The sequence below is a fragment of the Neovison vison genome, chromosome 14 (assembly GCF_020171115.1).
Source record: "Neovison vison isolate M4711 chromosome 14, ASM_NN_V1, whole genome shotgun sequence".
Classification (NCBI taxonomy): Eukaryota; Metazoa; Chordata; class Mammalia; order Carnivora; family Mustelidae; genus Neogale; species Neogale vison.
In genome coordinates this window covers 25,207,294-25,232,888 of record NC_058104.1, presented here as the reverse complement: position 1 = coordinate 25,232,888, position 25,595 = coordinate 25,207,294, and the positions used below count along the sequence as shown (strand labels likewise).

The following is a 25,595-nucleotide window of genomic DNA, read 5'->3' as shown; positions in this document are numbered from 1 at the left end:
ACGTTTGCAAGGCAGACTCACGGACAATGACTCTGAAGCCAAAACGAGGCCTGCTTGGTTCTCCTCACTTCTCTGCAGAACGGTCTGTTCTGCACTTAGCAAAAAAGTTCATACCTTCCCCCAAAGTTCTGGTAAAGGTTTCTTATTTGTTTCCTCAAAAGCCTGAATGTGACAAATCCTTGGTTCAGTCCTACGGTGGCGATGCAAATTCACTGAGAGCCGTGGGAGAAGTCAGTCAAGGAAGCATGAATAAACACACTCCATCCGAGTCTCACTGCCCGAATAAGAAAATCCCAGGACTAAAAACAAGCCAAGTGCTCAGACTGCTCGTACAGCTTTCCAATGCCAGCCCATTCTCAAGTGAGAAGTTTAAAAAAATATTATCAGCCGGGAAGGAACACAGTTGTAAACAGTACTGAATCTCCTCAAAGTCGTCATGCTGGGCCAGGAGGGAAGATGTAGCGGCTAAACTTTTGAAAGCCTCCAGCCTACACAGCCAAGGCTTCCTGAGCGCATCTTATCAATCTGTTACACGACAGTTCACGGCTGCATGGGTTTTCCTGAAGCTGGCCTAAAACCACGAGTCTCAATTAACTAGCAATTCTACTTCCCAGGCGGGTCACAGTGGTCTCCACGATGGGACTCCGAGTGGGGACTCCAGTCTAATCTCCTAGCTCACTCCCCTACGTTCTGCTCTGGTCACACTGGCCTCTCTCCATTCCTCGCACAGGTTACATATCCCTTAGTACCTCCGGACCTTTGCATATGCTCTTCCTTCTAACTGGAACGGGCTACCCCCAGGTATTAGAGAACTGGCCCCCTCTCATCCTTCCAACCTCAGCTCCTCTGTGTCCCGCCCTCCAACCACCAACAGGCTTTCTTTCACTAGGAAAGTGGAAGATTTTCCCCAAACATCCCCAGCAGCTTCATCTCAACCATCTTTTGTCTTCTTGATATGTGCACTCCCCCAAATCTTAATTTTTTCTTTCCATGTCTTCCTTGTTGTCACTCTCCACCTTGTTGTCACTCTCCACCCCATCCCAACCACTGTCTAAACTCTGAACACATCCCTGTCTCATCCACACCTGCTCCCCCTCCGGCACCAGGGAGCAGTACCACCACGCCCCAAGCCAGAAACAGTCCGCATCAGCCTACCGTCCATTCCCTCCTATACCACATTAGGGACCAGTCACCAGACCGGGCTAAGCATCCACTTCAGCTTTAAGACATATGCATCCTCCTGAAACCCTGCTCCAGACCCACACCCACTCTCAGGCAAGAGGCTTCCTCCTGCAGTCACCCGCCCCCTCCAACCCAGCCTCCACGCTGCTCTCAACGGCAGCCTCTCATCACAGGACTCCTCCAGCTTAGCCTCAACCAGTGACTCTCCGCAGCCTATAAGACAATGACCAAATGACGGCACAATGGGCCTCTCTATGACCTGGCTTCTGCCCTGTCCCCCTAACACACCACATCTTGACCCCTTGCCAACCCTTTTGTCATCCTTCCAGATGCACCTCGAGGGTCCCTCCTCGTGGAGGTCGGTCCCTGACCTTCCCAGCAGAGTGAGCTGACTGACCTGCGGGCTCCATCGGCCATCCCCTTCCATCAGAACCAACAGGTAGGTTACACAATAAAGCACGTCTGTCGGTCTCCCACGGACCTCAAGGCCAAGGACTGTGTTCCTTTACCACTGATCCCACCGTCCAACACAATGACCTACACGGAGCAGGCATTCGGTTAAGTGTCTGCATTTGGTGAACGCTTGCCACACACCTCCTCCGTGTCGGTCCACACTCGAACCCCTGGGGCCCAAAGTGAACGTGACAAATACGGCTCCAATGCTCGTGGAGCTTTCAATCTAGCTGGTAGTTCTCAAACAATGGCGCACGGGCCAAATTCATCACACTTACTTTGGTGTTGTTCGGTCAGAGCTGTATGAAGAGGTCATTTACCAACCACAAGTCTCTGCTCGGTTTTTCTATGTTTTCCAGGAACAAAGACGAGCTCATCCATTTCGTCTCTGTGGCTGCTTTCTTGCTAGGACAGCAGACTTCAGTGGCTGCAGCAGAGACCATCCAGCCTGCTAAGCCAAAAATATTTACTTTCTGGCCCTTTACAGGAAAAGTTTGCTAACCCCTTGTCTGCCTGGGAGAGCCAGAATACCCTGGGCAAGACCAACCAATGAAATAAAAGATGATTTCAGGAGTCTCAGTGCTCTAAGTATGTCAGTCATGGCCCCTGAACAGAAGGGGTAGGAGTGTAAACAGATGAGTCCCCCTTCGAGGTGGTAACATCTACCATGACCTGGGTATCTGCCATGATCTGGGGCAAAGTGGATTCTGGGAGAGGAACAACCAAGTGCCAAGCCATGCAGCTAGATCAAACCTGGCCTGGTTCAGTTCAGTCACAGCCCAGCAGATGATAGCACAGTCAAAAGGGGGAGATGGTGGGGTTTAATGAAGAAGCTCTTTACGTGGGCAAGGTGAAGAGAAACCAGCAAGGGATGGTGACAGACTCGGGAGCTGGCCATAGTGGGAAGCAACCCCATGCCACACTCCTACAGGCCTGAAGGTCAACGGGAGATAGTCGTGACCAGAACCCAGAATGACACAGGCAAACACCTAAGGACCTGTGGTCTCCAGGACAGTAACATGGTCACCGCCAGCCTGAGGCCTGGCAGTTAGGGAGCCAGAGGAATAAGTGCCCCCACCTCGTCTTCCCCGTGCCACCACTTCCCATCCACCAAGCAGACTGAACCCCACTGGAAGGTGGGGGGCAGAGGAGCCCAGGGATGCAGTCCATCCACGTGCAGTTTCTGGAGTACAGAACGAGGAGGGAAGAGTGGATGCTAAGACCACAGGAGAGGACATCATCGATATGGAAGCCCTTGGACGTCGGAAGGTGAAAATGGGACTCCATTGGCCATCATGGGGACAACTTCAACTGCACGGGATGTTCAGAGGCGGTGACAGACAGAGGCACTCCTCGGCAGAAAGAAGGGTTGTGGGAACAAAAGATGAAGTTATGACAGCCGCTCTGTCAAAAAAGCAGCCAGTGTGTACTTTGATCAGTTGTAATGCGTCAACATTCCTAAGAGGACCCAAGAGAGGAAAGGATAGTTTGCGTATTTCAAAACCACACACACAGTAATTGTCCTGTGTGCATGGTCAGTAATGAAAGCTTTCAAGTTTCTACTACCTGTGGCCGCAAAGGGAAAGCCCACCATCTTTCTTTCCCCAGCGAGGGTCCAGAGAGAAGCAGAAATAGGGAATGGCACAGCATTTGCATCACCAAGTTACTGTTTTAAGTACTCACTAAACAGGAGCTCTTCGTAAAAGTGGACTGTTTTGCTTAAAATCTCCATGCACTTGTCCCGCATTTCTCATTAAGATACAAATCACAATTCACCCCTGGAAAGCGTATAGTTCCGCAGTTCATAAATATGCCCAAATATCATGAGCTGTCAACACTTATTCCAGAACATTTTCATCCTCCTAAAAAGAAACCCTGTATCCATTAGCAGTCATTCCCAACTGCTACCTGACAACAACCAAACACCTACTTCCTGCCTTGACAAATTTGCCTATCCTGGAAATTACCTACACATAGAATCGTAATAGCTCTGAGTGATCGTTCAAAGCTTTGTTTGTGACATTTTTCTGGCTAGGACCCTTCAAAGCTGGTGGGCTGGGCTGCTCACAGGACACGGAAGCCCCCAAACACAGGTTCCTACAGGTCATGAACCCCAACAAGGTGAAAGTCAAGCATTCTCCACCCAGGCAAGTTTCTTCGTGCAAGTTTCTTCGTGTTAAGACTAGACACTTTTTCCTATGACGGCGACGTATAGCATGAACCCGGCAAGGAAGGCACATGAGGCAACGTTCAAGGGCCCGCAGGACCGTCAGCTCAACCAGTGCCGTGGCCCTGGGACCAGGCCTGCTCATCATGACAAGGTCGGGGCTCCTCTGGGCTCGGGTCAAGCTCTTCATCCCCGGGTGGACTTGGATCCATTTGTTAAAGATGTTTGGCTACTCTAACCTTTTCTGGAAAGGGCCTTTCTTCGGTGTCAGAGACACAGGAAAGATAAAGAAGAGATACTCCCTAAAGGACCAACTCTGATCAGAACGGATGCCCAGACATGGGACTATGAAGATCGTGGGGCTACATCAAGGAGGGCAGGGACTGAGGGCTCACGTCTGCCAGAAGCAAAGGATACAGCAGTGGCAGCAAGCTACTCGTGCCGACATCCCTACTGGCCAGCATCCTGGAGCTGCGCACTCCTACCCTCCTCCTACTGGTGAGGTTACCACCTCAAATTAACACTCCGCTTGGCTCCAAGGAGAGGCGGTCTCCAGCTTGGTGAAAACTCCTCATCTCCACAGGGATACAAGTGTAGTCAAACATCTGAAGCCAAAGCCTAGCCCCGGGAATGACTGGGGTTCTCCAGGTCCTCTCAGATCTGCCCCATGCTGGGCCCAGAGACTGCCAGGAATCAGCTCTCCTGTTCGGGGACTGCTCAAACCCACAGAGAGCTGAGCCACTGTCCTTGGACTGAGGGGGATGGCAGCCAGCTCCCTGGAGTTCTCTGGAGGCTCTGCCAGGACCTGGCAATTTGGCAGAACTGGGGATGAACTCGGCAGGGAGTCGCCAACACACTTGTGGAGATGCCAAGCACTCTTGGGAGCCAAAAAAGCCCTCAGCTGGAAGAGTGTCCTTGGCAGAGGTCATCGGCAGCTTCATCTGTCCAAATTACTGTGACGGCGAACAAGAGGTGGTCTCTGCAGACACCCACAACAGGAGTCCCCCTGTCAGGAGGACAGTTCCAACGCAGCAGCAGATGTTCAAAGACAATGTCCTGGGCACTCACTGGGCCAAGCAGGTTGGAGTTCAGGATTTCGTAGGCAAAAACCACGCACTGAGCACGAGGCTAAGGGCTTGTTCACACCCCCACGTTACAAACGAAGGAACAGGTTCAAAGGTGCCCCAGGTCACACAGCATGAAGCAAAGGGACATGACTACACCCAGGTGAATTGAACTCTTGAGTGCACACCGTGTCATGCCTGTGGGCCCAGGGCCCGTCCTTGCAGCGCTGTCCGGAGAACAGCAGGAGAGGTCAAAGGGCTGGTGATCACTCAGGGTCTTCATGCTGCTGTGGCCCCTCCGAGAGGGCAATTGGATAAGCTCTGGGTCCCCCTAGCGCGCTCAGCAGCCCCCCAGCCCAGTGAACTCTCTTCTCCTCCAGTAAAGCACAGCGCCAGTCTCTACACCAAGCCCATCAGAGAGATCTGGCGTCCTCCAGCCCACACCAGATCCCTCCCTGTACCTGTCAGCAACTGTGTCCTTGGCTCGCCTCGTTCCCATGCTCTCAAGCAGAGAAACATTCAGGAGCTCTTCTTGTTAGCTGTTGCTCCCAAAGGCTTGCTAAATCGTGTGTTCTTCTGAATTCACTGACTTAACACAGTATTCTTCTATCAACATAATGTACAGAATATTTCCAGGCAGTCACAGACATCTAATTACATTGTCACAAGCTTCCCACCAAATTCACTTCCTCCTGGGATAGAGTTTTCTCTTCTGCTCAGCACAGATGCAACAGGCAGGAGAGTGGCCTTGCAGTGGGAAGGGGCTGAGCTCCAGCTGGACCGAGGCATCCAGCAGAGGGGGTCACAGGTACCAGGACGAGGGCAGGGGAGTAGGAAGCAAGAGGACAAGGGTCAATCAAGCTACACTCATTCATTCCTCAAATACTCCAGATGCCAATCATCTCCTGCGTTAAGTTAGGTACAGGCTTCAGACCTGAACAGACAGAGAGGAGGCCAAAACCAGGATCCCCTCTCTCAAGAGAGTCGGAGTCCCATAGGAGACAGATCATCTTCAGAGAGGCACCAAATACTTCATTAAAAGCAGAGTCAGGGCTAGGAAGAAAAGCCTCCCAGATCTACAGAAGACCAGCCTGATCCATCTCAAAGATCTCAGAGGAGAGGGCACAGCTCTCCCATGAAGCCCCCTCAGGCCCGGGGAAGAGACTCCACATCCAGAAGTAAATGTTTTTTTCTCCTTCTGGGCAAATACAGCAGCCCATTGCCAAACTCCCCCACCAAAATACATCTTATTCCAGCGTTCTCACAATTCTTTTAAGGAAGAGCAAAAGAGAGCCAAGTTTCCAATAACTTAGATGTCAAAATCTGCAAAAAAATAAAAAACGACTCCATGTCTAATTGTTCTTAATGCTTTAACAGAACATTCCCTGATAAAACACCTCCCAGCAGTTTAACCTTCAAAGTGAAAAGAAACTGTCTCCGTAACTCAGGCTAGAAGAAGGTAAAAAGAACAGAACTGGAACACATCAGACAAATTGCCTCCTGTTTTTCTTCCATTTAAAGCCCGACAATTTGTCTTCCTGTCACACTGTCTTGCTACATAGAACTTTCTGAGAAAGCTTCACTCTCGAGTTCCCCATGAAGATCCAGGGAAAACCAATACATGGGCACAGGCAACAGAAGCTTTCAGCCTGTGCCACATATACCAGGAGACCAGCCAGGAGACTTTGAGGGGCAAAAAGATGAAGGTTCAGAATGAGATGCTATTTGGGAACTAAGAAAAGCAGGAGGTCGCCCCTTCGTCAGCCGTCATTACCATGGACTGCAAGCAGCCAGGGCTGGGACAGACACAAAAAGCAGACCACCGAAGAGACACACTGTGACCATCACACGGTATTAACGCCACCCTGATGACCGTGAAGAGGGAGGTCCAGGAGACCTGCCGGAGTGAGGAGGCAGGCAGAGGTTCAAATCCCAGCCCAGCCCACCAGTGATGTATCTGGCCTTGGGCCCAGCCCGCTGTCTGTGTGTGACCCTGGGCAACTTGCCTAATCCGGGCACCTCTCTCTCCCATAAACGCAGAAGCACAGGACCCAACACAATGGCCACTGTGGGGGTAAGTGAGCTGCTAAGAAACCAAACAAGCAATCCCCAGTCCAAAAAAAAAAAAAAAAACCACAAAAAGGAAAAAAGATGTTAAGCCACGTTTTAACCCTAATTAATGGGCAGCATCTCTCTGTTCAGCAGCGTGTGCTCGTTCCTTTCCCAGCCTAACAGTCAGCAAATGTGATGCTGTGAGCACGTCAGTCTCCGAGCAGCAAGTGTAGACACCAAGGAAGGCCTTGCTGCCCACTGCTTTGGAGATGCTGGCTCACCCCATCTCATGCAACTTGGGGTTCGGGGGAGGGATGCACTCAGTTACGTAGCACAGAAAAGACAGGGTTCCCAAACAGCTCTGCTCTGAAGTCTGGGGCACAAGCCGCCAGCCCAGATGGTCTCCTCTCCAGACACCGGCAGACAAAATCCTGAGAGGCCCACCTGCAGGGGTCCCGACTTCCTGGTCTGCTAACCAGTTTCCCAGACTCGGCGTGGGAGGTGAGGGCTTCAGTATGCATTCAGGCCCTGCTCTTAACAGGAAAGAGTGACAGAAACCAAAGATTCTACTATGCGTTATCTACAGAGTGCTTCTGTAGGCCCGAGCAACCATCCCACCACGGTTACGGAAAGAGAGACAGACACACCTTCTCCCGGCAAGAGACGAGGGCAGCAGGCTTCCTGGCCACGCTGTGCGGAGGGGCTGTGCCAGACAAGTGTCCGCTCACATAACAGGCACCAGGGACAATGGAGCAGTCAGAGAGGCTTGGCCCCCGCCCTCGGACAGACACCAACAGGAAGGAGGTCAGCATCAAACAGAGGACACAAGGACATGTCCAAGAACACATGTACAGAAGTTTAGGACCTGAAGGGATTAAGAGGTCCGGAGAAAGGGGGAAGCCTGCTTAGACAAGGCTGCCCTCTCTTCAGAGATCAGGAGGAGCAGCAGCCGTGCCAAGACGGTGGGGGGGGGCGTGCAGAATGTTCCAGGCTCAAAAAACAGCAAAGATCCCCAGCAGGAGGCAGGTAGGCACAGGTGACCTCGTACAGGGCTGGTGGGCCATGGTCAAGGGTGTGAATTTTTTTTTTTTTCCCTGAATGCAGAGGGTTTCAATCATGAGAAGGGCGTGGACAGATTTATACTTCTAAATGTAAAATCGAAACGGATTCAAACGAAGCCACTCTAAGAATCGGAGACAACCAAGTATCTTTGAATTTGGAAACTCAAGAGTACCAACAGACTGTTGCTAATGGTATTAAAGATATTAACAGTGCTGCATATGGCTATGTTTTTTCACAAGCCCCTATCTGTTAGAGATTCATATACAACCAATTTCACAGGTGATCTAGTATCTAGCATTTGAAGCACTCCGGCATTAACACCAAACAGCGTGAAGGGATGGGCAGAAGCAGAGCGACAAAATGTTAGTAAACACTGAGGCTGGGTGCCGTGGGTTAGACTCTTCTGCTCCTGTGTGTTTCGCAAAGAACAAGATCAGACAGTTAAGCAAGAAACAGGAGCAAACAGATACGAAGTTTCATTCCATCACCATGTGGCAGAGAAGGGCAGGGCTATCCTGGCCTGGTTAGGTCCTCGAAAAGCCAAGGTCACAACCTCATCCTCAGCCAACCCGGAAAGAAAATCCAGGTCATGTCCCTGCTGCACACCATCACAGCACGTCCGTCCGCTACAGGACCACATCTCTCGCCCAGCTGAGCCATTTCCAAGTCAGATGAATGAGTCAAAAACACATTAGCCTCACTCTGCACCAGTGAGCCCAACTCCCAAGCTGTGACCGCCCCAGTGACCAAGGAACAACCTCCTCCTGTGGGCCTGAGGCCTGCTGATGTCGGGACCACAGGAACGGCCAGGCAACACGGGTTTGCACGCCCCACTTCAAGACGTCCTCACTTCGCGGTAACGGGCTCATCAGCGGAGGTTTTAGGCTCACATCCACGCAGGGCACCAGGCTTGGCATTCCCACGCTGCCTCACTCGCCACTAAAAAGGATGCCCAGTCGTGAGCTAAACATCGCAGTGAAAACACTGGTTCCAGCCAGGCCCCAGGCTGGGTAGGGTCCTCTGCTGTACTTCCTTCATGGCTTGTTTCTCCTCCTGCTCACCCCCAGGGAAGGAAGGCTGCCAGGCAGACAGGCTCTAACCGACCGGACCAACCAGCCTCCTACCCTTCGCTGTTGACCCCACCACGGGCTCTCCGCTGTGTCTTCTCTCCGGAATCGCCGGCCCTACGTAGATGTGGCCACCACCGCTTGCCCGTGCGGCTCCAGCCCACATTCACCCCTCCAAGACCAGCTTCTCCCGTCCAGCTCTCCACAGGGCCTGGGAGAGGGAACAGCCCAAAGGACAGACCTGATCAAGAACCCTCCTGTTTCAGGGCCTTTGCCAGCTCCTCTCTGTTCACAGAATCAGGGCCAGACCCCTCCGTGGGACCTGTGGAATTGTCTCTAGGTCCTGCTTCGTCCCTTCATCATTCCCCAAATACACCCTGGACTTCAGGAGCCCAGACTACAACCCCCAAGCTATCTGAAGCTTCCTCAACCTACCGTCTGGAATCATGCCTCTCTCCCCTTGCACTGACTCATCTGCCTAGCACACCCTCCTATGAGCTTCTAGAACACGGAGATCATGTCTTTGTCATCCTTGGATCCGTGGCGTGTAGAAACCATCAATGGCTACGATGGTGATCAAGATCACGGGAGGAGAGGCGCGTGGGTGGGTTAAGCCTCTGCCTTTGGCTCAGGTCATGATCTCAGGGTCCTGGGATTGAGCCCCGCATCGGGCTTTCTGCTTAGCAGGGAACCTGCTTCCCCACCCCACCTCTGACTGCCTCTCTGCCTACTTGTGATCTCTCTCTGTCAAATAAATAAATGAAATGTTAAATTAAAAAAAAAAAGAGAGAGAGAAAGAGAGAGAGATCACAGGAGGATACAGAACAGCCTTCAACCATGACCTTGCTAAACTGTGTCCTGCCACCGAACTGCACCTGGTTAGGTTCCTCAGTCCTCACCATCACCCATGAAAAGGCTCTTTATTATCCCTTTCTATAGATTTTTTTTAATTGAGGCTCACAGAGATAAAGTAACCTGCCATCTATCACACGGCTAGTATGTTACACAGGTGCTCAGAACAGACCTCTGAGCCAAGGTCTTTCAGACTCAAAAGCCACTGCGGGGCGCCTGGGTGGCTCAGTCAACAAACATGTGACTCCCGGTTTCAGCTCAGGTTAGGATCACAGGGTCCTGAGATCAAGCCCCACCCTGGGCTCCCCGCTCAGTGAGGGGTCTGCTTCCCATCTCTGTTCTCCCTCTGTCCCCTCCCCACTTGCATATGCTCTCTCACTCTCTAAAATAAATATGTCTTTTTAAAAAAGCCATTTTACTCATCACCATGGGGGCAAGGAAATATACCAATAATCACAAAACTAAACCTCACTCTTCTATGGAACAGAAGTGACTTCCCAACAAGGGAGGACTGTGTGCAAGAAAGGCACTGAGCATAGAACCTGCTCAGGAGTCTCTCTAACCCTCTCCCTTTACCCCTCCCCATACACTCATGCTCTTTAAAAATAAACATTTAAAAAAAAAAAAAAAAAGAAAGTACTTGTCAACGCACTTTCTGCCCCCCCTCCTTCATCCTTCCTGCTGCCTAGAATGCAGATGTGACAGCTGGAGCTCCAGCAGCCTTCTTAGCTCATGAAAGGACCTTAGAAAGCCAAGCCAACTGCAACAGGGCAACAACATAGAAACAACTGACCAACACACATTTCTTCTTTCAACACACTTCTGGGCCCTATTACATGCCAGGCATTGTGCCGGTCCCTGAGACAGATCCAAGAACGAATGAGACAACGGTCCCTGCCCTGTGAGGCTTGCAACCTAAGAAAAACAAGGCAGCCGTCGTGAACACAGTAAGCAATGGGCTAGATGATGCCAAATGCCATGGGGAAATAAACAGCTAATAAGGGGGCAGAGAAGACAGGCAAGACAGAGACCGCATTAGGAAATTTCACAGAGGAGTTAATGAAGAGGGAAAACGGTAACTAAGAAAAAATGCCATTAACTCGGCTCTGGGGGACCCCCACTGGGCTATAGCCCCAGGGGGTGAGGAAGAGATGCGGAAGCCACGTGGGAATCACAGAGCAGAAACGAGACAGAACTGGACTGAATGGCGAACCTCTTCTACCCTAAGTGATCATTTTCAAGTTGCCTTTTCAAGCAGCATGATTCACAAATGGGTTTTATCACAGCTCGGCAGGTGGTGTCCCGGGCACCCCTCCCCGCCAACCACTAGCCCGCACAGCTCTGTGCTCGGTGAGGCTGCACTGGGAGCACCTCAGACATACTGCATTTGGAGAAACAGTTAGATCCTCGTGATGAAGTCCCAATTCTCCCCGGGCTTTGCAGACGTGTCTAGCAAGAAGTTGCTGCAGCCGAGGTTGAAGAGGTTGCTGCCTGTGTTCTCCTTCAGGATTTTGATGGATTCCGGTCTCCTATCAAGGCCTTTCTTCCATTTTGAGTTTATCTTTGTGCATTGTGTAGAAAGTGGTCCAGTTTCATTCTTCTGCATGTGGTCGTCCAATTTTCCCAACACCGTTTGTTGAAGACACTTGTCTTTTTTTCCATTGGATATTCTGTCCTGCTTTATTGAAGATTAGTTGACCAGAGAATTCAGGGTCTATTTCTTGGGGTCTCTCTTCTGTTCATTGATCTAGGTTTTTTGCGCCAGTGCCATATTGTCTCGAGGACTACAGCTTTGTAATGGCATGAAGCCCAGCACTGTGATGCCCCCAGCTTTGGTTTTCTTCCGCAGCATACCTTGGGGTACTCAGGGGGGCTTTTCTGGTTCCATACAGATTTTAGGATTATTTATTTCAGCTCGGTGAAAAATTCTGATAGGGACTGCTCTGAATGTGTGTATCGCTCTGGGTAGCATAGACATTTTCACAACATTTATTCCTCCAATCCATGAACATGGAATATTTTTCCATCTTTCCTCAATTTCTTTTTAAGTGTTCTGGAATTTTTAGAGTCTAGACCCTTTACCTCTTTGGTTAGGTTTATTTAGGTATCTTACAGGTTTGGGTGCAATTACAAATGGGATCAATTCCTTAATTTCTCCTTCTTCTGCTTCACTGTTGGTGTATGGAAATCCAAATGATTTCTGTGCATTGATTTTATATCCTGCCACGTTGCTGAATTCGTGTGTGAGTTCCAGCAATTTTAGAGTAGAGTCCTTTGGGTTTTCCACCTACAGTAGCGTGTCATCTGCAAAGATTGAGAGTCTGCCTTTCTCTTTGCCAATTCGGATGCGTTTTGTTTCTTTTTGTTGTCTGAGTGCTGAGGCTAGGACTTCCAGTAACTATGTTGAACAGCAGTGCTTAGAGTGAACCTCCCTCTTGTATTCCTGACCTTTGAGAATAATCCTCACTGGGGGCTTTTTGCATAAGGCTTTTAGGATACTGGGGTATATTCCATCTATCCCTACACTGTGGAGAGTTTTAATCAAGTAAGAAAATAAAAAGCTTTTGCACAGCAAAGGAAACAATCAACACAACTGAAAGGCAACCTACGGAATGAGAGACATTCGCAGATCACATATCAGATAAAGGGCTGGTATCCCAAATCAATAAAGAACTTATCAAACTCAATACCCAAAGAACAAATAATCCAATCAAAATATGGGCAGAAGACATCAACGGACCTTTCTCCAAAGATGACATACAAATGGCCAACAGACACATGAAAAAGTGCTCCACATCACTCGGCATCAGGGAAATACGAATCAAAACCACAGTGAGATACCACCTCACACCAGTCAGAATGGCTAAAATTAACACGTCAAGAAATGACAGATGCTGGCAAGGATGTGGAGAAAGGGGAACCCTCCTACGCTGTCGGTGGGAATGCAAGCGGGCGCAGCCACTCTGGAAAACAGCATGGAGGTGCCTCAAGATATTAAAAACAGAGCTATCCCATGACCCGGCCACTGCGCTAGTAGGGATTCACCCCAACGACAGAAATGTTGTGATGGAGAGGGGCGCCTGCACCTCAATATTCAGAGCAGCGATGTCCACAATAGCCAAACTATGGATGGAGCCCAGACGTCCATCAACAGATGAAAAAATAAAGATGTGTATAAGGACAACGGAATATTACTCAGCCATTAGAACGGATGAAAGCTTTCCTTTTACACCGACATGGGTGGAACTGGAAGGTACTGAGCTGAGCAAAATAAATCAGTCAGAGAAAGACATTTATCCTATGGTGTCACTCACATGGGATGTAAGAAACAGCGCAAAGGATCACAGGGGAAGGGTGGAAAAAATGGGATGGGAAGAAATCAGAGAGGGAGACAAACCATGAGACTTTTAACTACAGGAAACAAACTGAGGGCTGCTGGGGGGAAGCTGGGTGGCAGATGGGGTAACCTGGGTGGTGGGCGTTGAGGAGGGCACATGATGCAACCAGCACTGGGTTTATAGGCAACTGATTAATTATTGAACTCTACATCTGAAACTAATGATGTATAAGTTGGCTACCTGACTAAGGGGGGGGGAATGGAGAAACATCTTCGGCTTAAAATGTTTTTGTGACAGTGGTTTGGCTGTAGGAGCCGCATGATGGCAGGTGAGTGTCTGTACGGTGTGTTCGGAACCCAGAACAAACTTCGCAAACTTTCATTCGCTCAGCAAGCAAATAAACTTCGCCAACTTCCAGAATCCCTCAACTTGACAGTTGTCTCTCTTTAAACTGCATTTCTGCCGCTGCCAGGAATATCTCCCCTCCCCTGAGCTTCCTGTTGCTCCCCTCCCGGGCTCCAAAATAACCAGAAGGAGCTTGGCAGTGATGTCACCGCCACTGTCACTGCCTGTAGGGCATTCGCACGCTGGCTCTATTTAAGACCCGGGCTTCATGTTCAATGACATGGAAATTGCCACCTTGTGAACCGTACCGGAAAGGCGAGGTTCGAAAAATTTCCTACAAATAACCACGTTCAAAGCTCTGCCTCTCCCAAGACAAAGAGGAAACGCAAGGGCGTTCAGCAGAGCAACGGGCTCCAGCTTCCAGGACCAGCCAGGTCCGACGGGTCCATTTCCACCCCTTCTCTCTGGTAGCACCAATGCCAGCGCTCACTTTGGACAGTGTGCTCGCTCTCCTCCAATCAGTCTCCTTTCGCTGGCTCTTCTGTCTTCCTCAAACCCCTTCTGTTATTTTCATACACTTCTCCAGATTGCTCTACCTACTTCTCATTAGCATATAGCAGCAAATGGAGCATTAATGAATGGTAAGGGGGGAGGGGGCGGGACCTTGCCCCCTGCCGTGGATAATTATCTTAACCTTTAAATCAGAGTTCTTTCGTATTTCCTGGTTTGGGTAACTTTTTATCTCCTGCTCCAGCGCTCTGATGGGAAAAGGGACGGGCTGAGCTGCAGCAATGTTTCAGACGCAACCTTCTCCCTACTCCCCCGGCAGCTGCAGATTTTTCGCATCTTGATGAACCACCCAAATCCATGCACATTTTGCGGGGAACATCTGGCACCGACTACTAATGGCTCTAAGGCGTAACCACTCAATGTGGGCACGTGCTTCGAGATGCAGCTGTTCATGCAAATATACCTTGCTGCTTACTCCCCCTAAGAATTTTAGTTCATCAACAAAACCTGAGTCTTTGATTGGATTCTGGGAGCATTAGAGAAAATAAACAAGCACATGGCTTTCTCCCTAGTATGTGATTGCTCGAACAGATGCCGTGATGCTCCTGCTCCCCTGTTCCCCGTCCGTGGTTTTCATACAGAATAGGTATCTAGGAAACTCGCATGGGTCATGAAATTCTGAAAGGGGCGTGAAGGAACTTAGCGACTCTCCACTGCTCCTGGTGTCTCAGAAGGTACTGCCATAGCTTTAAATTCAGTTGTTAACACATTTGGCTTTTCCACCTTTGTGTCTGCGGGAGCGAGGATCCCCGTGTCTCTCCTCCCTCAAGGAAAATCAGCCGGGGAATCACCCATACCAAGGACACCTTGACCTTCCACACTCCCCAAAGCAGGAGCCGAGTGGTGATGAAGGGTGAAAAAATCGATTCCCAAGTCCTCCCGCTCACCCTGCAGCCACAGCAACCCCTCACTTCGGCTGTGAAAACATTCATATCCCTTGCCCTGTGATCCTGTCCCTGCCAGTATAGACAGAAGACAGACGTTCACAGAGGGGAAAACAAGTGACAGGCACAAGGACACCTTCTCAGCCAGCATCTAGAATCGCAGAGAACTAGAAGCAGCCCAAACATGAGCCCATGTGGAAACCACCAAGTCAAGTGTAGAGACCTTCACAGCCATTGCAAAGGACAAAGAGGCAGGTCCTCCACCCACCGTATCAGATGTCACCTCTTCCCTGGAGAGAATTCTGGCAATATGGATAGAGAGCTTTTACAGATTCCACCCCCCCCCTTTTTTAAATTTTATTAATTTGAGGGGTGCCTGGGTGGCTCAGTGGGTTAAGCCTCTGCCTCTGGCTCAGGTCATGATCCCCGGGTCCTGGGATTGAGCCCCGCATTGGGCTCTTAGCTCAGCAGAAAGCCTGCTTCCTCCTCTCTCTCTGCCTGCCTCTCTACCTACTTGTGATCTCTGTCTGTCAAATAAAATCGTTTGTTTTTTTGTGGGTTTTTTTTAAGATTTTTTTTTTTTTAATTTATTTGACAGACAGAGATCACAAGTAGGCAGAGAGGGAGAGAGGAAAGCAGGCTCTCCGCTCAGCAGCGAGCCTGATGCGGGACTCGATCCCAGGACCCTGGGATCATGACCTGAGCCGAAGGCAGCGGCCTAACCCACTGAGCCACCCAGGCGCCCCAATCGTTTTTTTTTTTTTTTTTAAAGATTTTATTAATTTGAGAGAGAGCAAGAGAGAAAGCAGATGGAGCAGGGAGCCCGATTCAGGGCTCGATCCCAGGTCCCTGGGATCATGACCTGAGCCCACGACAGATGCTTAACCCACTGAGCCACCAGACATCCCTTTATAGAGCCCTTCTAACAGTGGAATTCCACCTCTAGAAATCTAGACGAAGGACTTCAAAACAAAAAAGACAAAAAGGTTTACCCAAAAAAATAGATGTTCACAGAAATCCTACTCCTATGAGGAGGGAGAAGAGTGGAGAGGCATGGCTGAGGAAGTGGTATGAGAAGCAAGGACGTAACCCAACACAGAACTCCACACAGCCTTTGAAAGGGCTAGCCACAGAAGGGAATAACACGAGGAAGTGTTCATGGCGGGACGCTAACTGCTTTTCAAAGCAGACCAACTTACAGATTCAGAATGATCTGAACTATGTAAAATGAATACATCCATAAAATGAACTGGAATAAAATGCCTCATAAATAAGAAATAAAACACATTAATGGTAGTCGTGTCCAGGGGATTTCCTCCTTTAAACTGCTCTTATTCTCAGACTCAAGGATTGTAATTTGTAAATTATTTTCATATTCCAAGGGGCGGGGGAGGGGAATCTCTAAATGTAACTTGAAATCTACAGAGCAACACAAGAAAACGTTATTGGAAAAAAAAAAAAAAAACGCATGCGCACACTGAGGCGGTAGAACTATGAAAGAATTGTCCTTAAATGGACTGAGGGGAAATCATAGTTATGCTAGGGTTGGGAGATCTGGGATGCTCTTTCTCATTTTGGGTTATGTTGCGTTTACACCTTAAAAAGGTATTTGTGGTTTTTTGGGGTTTTTTGGTTTTTTTAACAGCACAGAAACAGGAGCTTTCTCAGGAGCTCTCCAGCTGACTAGTCATGGCAGAATTCTGCCCTGGAGCCCCATGTGCGTCCATCTGCACATGAGAGCGTCCGAGTCAACGTCAGGAGAGCCGGTCAAGCTGCAGGATGACGGGTTCATGCTAATACCACACACACAGAGCCTCCGACACCCACCCAAAGCCAGCCTGCCTGGTACTGATCATCAGCTTAAAAAGATCAGCAAAAGGGGCGCTGGGTGGCACAGTCGGATAGGCGACCGACACTGGGTTTCGGCTCAGCTCCTGATCTCAAGGTTGGGAGATCGAGCCCCATGTCAGGCTATGTGCTCAGTGTGGAGTCTGCCTAAGGCACGCTCTCTCTCTTGCCCTCGGCCCCTCCACCCCCATCTAAAATAAAGTCTTAAAATGCTTATCAGGCCGCCTGGATACAACCATCAGCTAAGTGCCTGACTCTTGACTTTGGCTCAAGTCTGATCTCCGGATCACAGGACCCAGTCCTGCATCAGGCTCCGCGCTCAGCGTGGAGTCCACCCGAGTTTCTCTCTCCCTGTTCTCCCCCCCATGCTATCTCAAATAAATCAACCTTAAAAATATCATCAAAAGCAAACACAGATGTTACCGCGGCTAATCCTTAGTGGATCAGCATGTTGTTTTTCAAACCAGCATACAAAACTAACGCCTAACTTGGCTGTGAAAGACAGATTACAGGTGCCATCAGCTGCGGCCAAGCCCAGGTAGTCTCAGAGAACTTCCCCGTGCAGGGTCTGGAAGAACCAAAGGCATCAGCGTCACCCGGAGCTTTTGAGAAGCACCTGCTAATGGGCTCTGCCCAGCGCTGCCAAAACCGAGTCTGCAGTCTACCATGATCACCAGGGGCACCCGGGGGAGACAATGAAGTTGGAGGAGCGCTTCTGGGAACCACCAGATGGTCAGGCTAGGCTGAGCACGAGAATCACTGCACCAGGTCGGGTTTCACTTCCAGAGGCTGACCTAGTTGGTCTGCAGGGGCAGCCTGGACGTTGGTTTATCGGGGGTTTTGGACACAGTTTTAAAAGCTCCCCTGGTGAATGTAGTATATAGCCAAGTCTAAGTGAGGCATTCAGCTCTTCAACCCAAAGAATTCTTTATTAGAAGGTTAGTTACATCTGAGCAACAGCAGGCTAGATTAACTCCAAAAAAATGACTCTTTGCAAGCTTGGATGGAGGAATAATTTACTTGCAAGAAACCCGGAACAACCACGGCTGGCTTTTACCCAGTACTCACTCAGGGCGCTCAATGTGCTTAGCGCTTTCCATGCATCATCTCTTCGACAGCATCTAGAAGGGAGAGACGACTATCCCAGTTTTCTAGGTGAGAAGCATTAGGGGTACAATTCCCACCAGGAATCCCCCAACTAGTAGTGGCAGAAGCACCGGCAGGACCCTCAGAATGAGTTTCTTACTCACCTTCCCCTATGCCTGACCTTGAGAAGCTGGGCCCAATCCAAGGCTTGCCCCATACCATTCCCCTTGACTTCCTGCCAACTTAACTGGAGCATAAGCAAGCGTCAGCCAAGGGTTAAAATCTTTGCTTATGTGTATCCCACCTCCCTCGATTTTCACACCTACAGGTTCAAGTCAGCTCGGTCTTGTTCATCTGACTGACTATGCTTAACAAAAAACAGATGCCAGAGGAGTGACCCGACACATGAACACACAAGTACAAACGACCCTTCATCCAATTTCAGTAGCATTAAGCTTCAGGAACCCGGCTCCCCCAAGCATCTTGTCTCCTGCCCCGACGCGTACGTTTTCTACTCCTCCTCGTCGCACCCCGTTCACTCAACAGTCTGTGCCTGCTCTGCTGTAAGTCTTCAAGGACCTGCCGGCGGCTGACAAGGACAGGATGAAGAATGAGGAAGAGCACGGCTCATTCAGCTAAAAAGACTCGGCCAACAGCAAGAGCCAGCGACCTTGCGGAAAGCAAGCTTCGTGTCCAAAGGGGAAGTGAGGCCCAGAAGCACCAGAGTAGGCCAGGACACACAGTGGGGGCACAACAGGCAATTCACTGTGCTCAGGGTCTAGTTCTCAGTCAAAGCCCATCAGAGACTAAACCAACTCAAAATGGGCCAGAAGGCTCCCACCCAATTCTGATGGTGTATCTGCAAACTGTGTTGAAAATGAGAACACAGGGTAAGGGCCAAGGTAAGGATTTTCACTGGGATACCACCGTCTCCTAGAGGTGTGCATATCGTCATTTCCAAAGCTTCCCCACTGACTCATGTTTGGCGCCACACAAAAGTGTGGAGACACTTAACGGCCGTCACCAGCATTTATCCAGCAGGGCCTGAGACACTGGCTATCCAGAGGGACAAGGCGGTCCCGCACCCAGGACTGACCTACATCCTGTCGTACTTGCAATTATCCTGGGCCCTTCACGTAGGTGCAAAATTTGTTTATAGTCTGACCGGACAATCTAGCTCAGTATCCACACGACACACTAGTTTCTACCCTAGAACCTACCATACTCTGCTCTCCCGTTTTCTGTTCTTATAAAGAATGTTTTGTGATCTTCTTAGTGCCTTTAATCCAAACTCATGCATTCTGAGTAGGGGCAAGCACTTAACTGCATGTTTTCCAGCAAAGCCATACCCAGCCAATAGATTTTAAAATCTACTTTTTACCATGGATTCATTTCCTTTTCTTTCTCCTTTGGAGCCATCACAGCGTTACTCTCGTTTAAGAATTACTTCCACACGTAGGTTATCGTAGCTATGCATTTTGTTTCAGTACAATAAAGGGCACGTGACCCAAATTTCTTCCCCCAATTATTTTTATTTTAAAAAAAAGAATACAGACTCTTCTAGAGCCTGGGAACTGCAAGTCTACAAGATTCAGTGCTTGCTAAGGAGGTCAAATTATTACTGGACATTAAGATCCAAACAAAGGCAAGACAGAAAAGAGGACCCAGAGACTGTGTTTGACCTTCTCCACTCTGACCATTGGACTGTTGGGATGAAAACCATCATCAATGAAGACATTTACTGTCCTTTTTCACTAAAAGCATACTCCTCCTGCATTTCTCTAATTGAAAAACAACAAAAGGCAGAGACCGGAAAGCCAGTGAAGGTCTCCCGAGGGGCCAGACAGAATGATGGGAGTGGGTGCCCAAGAGCCTTAGCGAGCCTTCCCCTACAGACTGAGCAGTAGGATTCTGTCTCACACACAGGACATGGTCACGGCAGGTAACTACTCAACAACTCAAAGGGACACTTGCTAGGCACACAGGGCTGGAAAAAAAATACTGGGAGGAGCTCAAGGTCAAGTGAAGGCCAGTGGCCCAAGGCTCCCAGATGCTCACAGGGGAAAACTAGGACAAGGGACAGCCCCACTAGCTCTGCCAGGCCTCAGCAGCCCTAGCCACCTACGGCCAATATACCAGCTCACACAAAATCCGGGAACATCCACTGAGCATTTACGATGAGCCCGGAGATCTGCTGAGGGCTTCAGAAGCATTAGCTCCTGTCACCTTCCCCACAAACCTATGAGGAAGTGTAACAGATGAGATTTATCTGCCCACTGCCTGCCCTGGAGACCTGGCAAGGCAGCCCATCACGGCCTTCTGCTCACTCCTGGCCACAGTGAAGATCTAAGAGGATATACATGGACAAAGAAGAAAGTCTCTCCTCTCTGGTTCTGCACAAGGCTTGCCACTACCAGAGACCAATTTGAGGCTACGTGCAGAGGCCCTACCCAAGGAGACACACACAGAGCCAAGAGCAGGGGAGAGAGAGCAATGACCTCACTGGAGAACCCGGGTCCAGCAACACCTGGGGAGAATGACTGGTCCCACCACCATCAAATTCCCCCCTTGAGCCAAGCTCATTTGGTTTGATTTCTGCAGCAAAAAGCGTATTAATATTAGTTCAGATTATTATGTACCAGTTCACGGGCCAAGAAAGGAAGATGTAAGAAACTTCGAGGTGGCCCAGCCAGGACAGTCACTGTGCCACCTCCATAGCCAAGGGTTAGACACAGCCCTTACAAGGCAGCACGCACCGCACACACCACACCATGGCCTGCTTTCTGTCATCTCCCAGGAGATACGGAAAAGACCCACGACCTTCTAAATTCTCCAGAGGCTCGGGAGGGTCAGAGATCTGGTTCCATCACACAACCACTCTGTTCTCCTTTGCACACCCAAGCTCCCCAACAGGAGATGACGATGTGACCAACAGTAGTAACACTAAGGCTGGTCCCAACAGGAGACAGGAAGCCGAGGCCCAGAGAGTGTTCTCAGCAGGACACACTCTTTACCCTGGCCCCGTACCATGACCAGCTGCACACGTCCTCATGGACCCGGCAGCTGATGGCTGAGGGAGGAATTGTACTTGGGCGCCAAGGAAACACAATCCCCTCCACCCCCTCTCACACTGTCAAAGAAGTCTGGTTAGTTAGGATTCAGATTTTAACAGTGAAGACCATTCACAAACTGACTCGAGTAACAAAGAGAATTTATTAGTTCGTGTGACTGCTAAGTCCAGAGGAACAACAGCTCAAGAAAAGACTGGATCCAGGAGCTCAAGGTACACAAAACTCTGACCAGCCTGTTTCTCCCCCCACCCCTGCCCCACCCATTTCTCCACCGCGTTGTTGCCATTTGAGGTCAGGATCTGCCCCCATGGCCGCAAAGACTGCTCCCGACAGTGCCTGCCTTACACCCTGTCCTCTCAAGAAAGCTTACTGCCTCTTAGCCGGTCAATGTGGCTGCACACCTTCTGTGACCCGGTCACCGTGACCAAGCAATAGAAGCAGCTGACGATCCAAGCCTGCGTCACTCTGGTGCTCTGGAGCCCAGGTAGGCGGTGGTAGACTCCGTCCCACCAAATCCCACAGAACAGGAAGAACCCCCCCCATCAGGACTGGGATAGTGTCCACCCCAGGGAGAAAGAGAATCATGGTGGCCATGGGAGACAGGCTCTCAACTGACCCCCAAAGACCTCTGCCTCTCAGAAGGCACATCCCTGTGCCGCCCCCTCCTACCTAAGTCAGGACTGATCTGTGTGACAATAGGAAACAGGGAAACGGACAGGGTCTCATTCCCAAGACCAGGCTGTGAAAGACCACGTCTTCCGTGTGGCGTGTGTGCTTGCTCTTAGCTTACTCACGCTCCAGGAAACCAGCTGCTGTGCTGTGCGCAGCCCCCCTCAAGAGGCCCACGTGGCAGGGAACCAAGACCCACACGAGTGAACTTGAAGGTGGACCCTCCAGGGGCACCTGGCTAGCTCCATCAGTAGAGCATCGACTCCTGACCTCGGCTTGGGTCATGATCTTGGGGTGCTGGAGCTGAGCCCTCCTCTGAGCGGGGAGTCAGGGGGTCCTCTCCTTCTGCCTCTGCCCCTCTGGTGCACACATGTGCTCTCTCTCAAACACACAAATCAAAAAAACAAACAAAAAAGAGTGGACCCTCCAGTCCCAACCAAGCCTTCAAGTGACTGCAGCCTCCTGATCAAAGTTCCGGCAAGGGGCACAAGAACTCTCTGGAACGGCTCAGCAATTGGGCGGTCTCAGAACCACACACATCCAGCGGCTCCGGCGGCTTCCTTCCTGTTCTCTCCTGCTCAAGTACGTGCCGCTTCACGCAGGTTCCTCACACCTGCAGACCGCAAACCTTCACACACCTTCCACTCTTAGCTACCTGTGGTTCCAGTGGGGACACTCCAGATGCTAAAAACCGCCTCAGAGACTGCTTTCTTCTATTCCATTCACGGGCTAAAATTCCCCTCAGAATTACCATAGACTAAAACACACTTACCAGAAGCTGCACTGAACCGCTTCGCTCCAGAACCTCCCGTCCTCTCCAGCACAGCTCTCATTTTGTCCTTTCTGGTGATCATCTCCCCATTTCATAAACAAGGAAATGCGCACCTGCTCACCTTCGGCCCTGACCCAGAAACACAATCCCCAAGCAACGGAGCAGGGGCTCAAGGCTAAGCAGCCTCCTCACACAATCCCGAATGGCCGAGAGCTGCCGTCTGTGACTCAGAACCAGTCTTGGCAGACGTCAGCCTTTATCGTAAACACGCACAATTCTACGCCCGAACCCTGGCATGGCCAAACTGAATGGTGGTCCCCTGGGGAAAACACCAGGGACCGTACTTACCACGGTCATTCAACTTTCTGACGTTCTCGAGAGGGCATTTCAAAGTATGAGGAATGCAGAGAAGCTGCAAGTGAAACTAGATATGAGATCCTTGCACCATGTTCGACTACGTATAAGTAACAATGCCACTGGTGCCACACGTGTCACCGGACAGGGCCTGGGCGGTAAGTCTGCGTGAACGCCCAAGCTCTGGACTGCCCTGCACAGCCACAGGACCCCAGCTCCTGGGGTGGTTTGGTTTTTGTTATTTTTTTCTAGAGAGAAAGCACATGCGAGCAGGGAGGGGGCAGGAGGACAGAATCTCAAGCAGACTCCCCACTGAGCGCAGAACCCCACACGGGGCTGGATCTCAACCCAGATTATCACGACCGGAGCCAAAATCAAGAGCCAGCCGCTTAACCGACTGAGCCAGGTGCCCCTCCTGGTCTTATTTTAAAGTAGCTTTAAAGAGCCACCAATAAACTGCTTATCCTACCTAAAACAGAAAAAAAACTCAAACTCAAATGTCCAACAAATGGAAGTGATTTTCATGCAGTTCACTACCTCAATGAAATGCCACATCCAGGCACATAAAAGCCACTAAGATGAGATCTTAGTGCTTCAGAAAAGCAGACTAAGAAATGACAGGCTATAGATCTTAAGGGCAGTCCATAAAAATGTTTGCATGTAAAGAAACGCAGGAAAAGCCACACATTTTTATGGGACTTGAGATTGTGAGTTTTCTTTAATAGGATATAAACTCAATCAGAGGAAAGGAAATAAAATGGCTCTTTACTAAGAACAGGCTTAACTGTATTCTTCATTAGGAAGATGCAGATGAAAACCATTTGTGAGGTTATCAGGGACCCAGAAGTGGGACCGGACCCCAGCAAGCACGGCTGGGCAGAAGCAGGCCTTCCCATCCACCGCCGTGGGACACACAGTAGCTCGGCCTCTAAGGTTGGGGGGTGCGGCGGGAAGGGCAGAGGAAGGATTGACTTATGCACCTTAGGAAACCACTGCACTTTGACACATCAGTTCTACCTCCAGGAATTTTTCCAACGAATTTAGGAGAACCAAGTGAGGAACGCAAAGGCTGTGCACGGTGGCATCGTTACAAACAACATTCTTGTCTTAGTGCGTCCTCACGGACCTCCGACGCCTGGCTACCGGCACCCTCGCTGAACCCCCTCTGGTGACAATGACCAGCAATCCCAATCACGAGCTATTAGAAAGACAGGGGCCCCACGTAGCCCGGTAGGGAACCATCTCCACACTGCCCGGGGAGGGGGTGTGGGACAGATGACCGTCGTTCACGGGGTCAAAGGAAGGGAAGACAGAGGGAGGCGAAGAAGCAGCTCGGGAATGGCTAGCACTGCCTGCTTCCAGGGGACTGCACCACTGTATTTCGAACCATATGCATACAGATTATGCAATAACTATCCATTAAGTTAACATTTCAAATGCATAGATTTCCAGTGCCTTTTGTTGTTTAATTTTAAGTGCAGGCGAAGGGTGTGCTTGGGGTTAGCACAAAGCCATGGCCCGCCCCACACCTCCTTGTCGGGCCCCCTGCTCCTCCTACCTTGCCAGCGCCTGGACCTTCAGGACGTGCCGCTCCTCCTGCTCGGCCACTTTCTTTTTCAAGGTGTCGACCTCCTGCCGCAGCGCCGCCGAGTGCTCCATCTCCCCGTCCAGCAGGTTCCGCAAAGACCTGCGCAGAGGGACCATCTGTTCAGACACAGTCAGCAGAGCCTGCCACACCACGACACAGATTCATCTACGTCCGCACCCCTTCGTTTCCCATGAGGGTCTGCACAGCCCTCATTCCAGTCTGTCTCGTGGGAAGGGACCCAGAGACTCCGAAGTCTGCTCAATAGCCTCTGAGTAAGAGCCAGGAGGTGGCCCAGGCTCTGTGCCTCCCCGCCCCATGGCCCATGAGCAGCGTCAGTCACAGGCAAACAAGTAGTGGAGAGACCCCCAGGCAAGCCCCTTTCAAGGTATCCCACCGCAAGGAGCGGCGCGTGAAAGGAGACCTTTTTGTCACATCCACACAAGAAGAGACAGAACCAGGGCAGGGATGCCAGGGTCCCGTGAGCAGCAGCAGTGGACGGAGGCGGAGGTCTCGTCTCATTTCCACTTCTACCCACCAAGCACACCGGCCTCCGGTCACAGCATCTCCAGGCGACACAAGCCCACGTAGCGTTCTATAGCCTTATCTGCTCTCACACCACAGGGATCTCGCCGCTCAGGGATCCTGCTCTGTGTCATGTTTCGGAGTTAACCCTCCAAAACACATCCACTGGTCATACTTGGTCTTGAAAAGCAGACACGATGGCAGCTCTTCCAGAAAGAGCCGGAAGCTGCCACCAAGGTGTGTGCCAAACATGGTTCGGACTTCCCGTTTACTTCTGGACCTCAAAAGGCTCTTTCTAGAGAACATTTACTCACTCTGGGGCACCTACATGCCAAATCTAGTGCACATATGCCAGGTGACATCAGGAGAGAGACCGAAGTGTGACTGTGAACTTGGCAGACACCCCACCCCCACCCCCAATCACTCACTTGACTTGAAGGCCCACATTCCTGTCAAGCTTTGAAAAACTCTCTTCTTGGGGCCTGGAACCCCAGGACACAAACGTGGTGCAATTATCTCCCCCATCGGTTCGGAGGAATTGACAGAACTATTGTTCTTCACAAGGTAAGACGGAACCCATGGCTTCTTCCAAGAGAACAGCTCCAGCTGGAGCAAGGAAAATGAATCCTGTGTTGTCTGCAAGCCCTTC

The 25,595-nt window shown here is 50.5% G+C and overlaps 1 protein-coding gene across 3 annotated transcripts in view; it reads right to left on the bottom strand.

Moving 5' to 3' along the window:
* SNX29 (sorting nexin 29) overlaps window positions 1–25,595 on the bottom strand; it is a 480,282-nt gene that overhangs the window by 332,816 nt on the left and 121,871 nt on the right. For all 3 annotated transcript variants that reach the window (XM_044233549.1, XM_044233551.1, XM_044233552.1), the window contains one exon: window positions 24,395–24,523. In XM_044233549.1, the coding sequence (XP_044089484.1) occupies window positions 24,395–24,523 (129 nt within the window). The remainder of the gene's footprint in view (window positions 1–24,394; window positions 24,524–25,595) is intronic.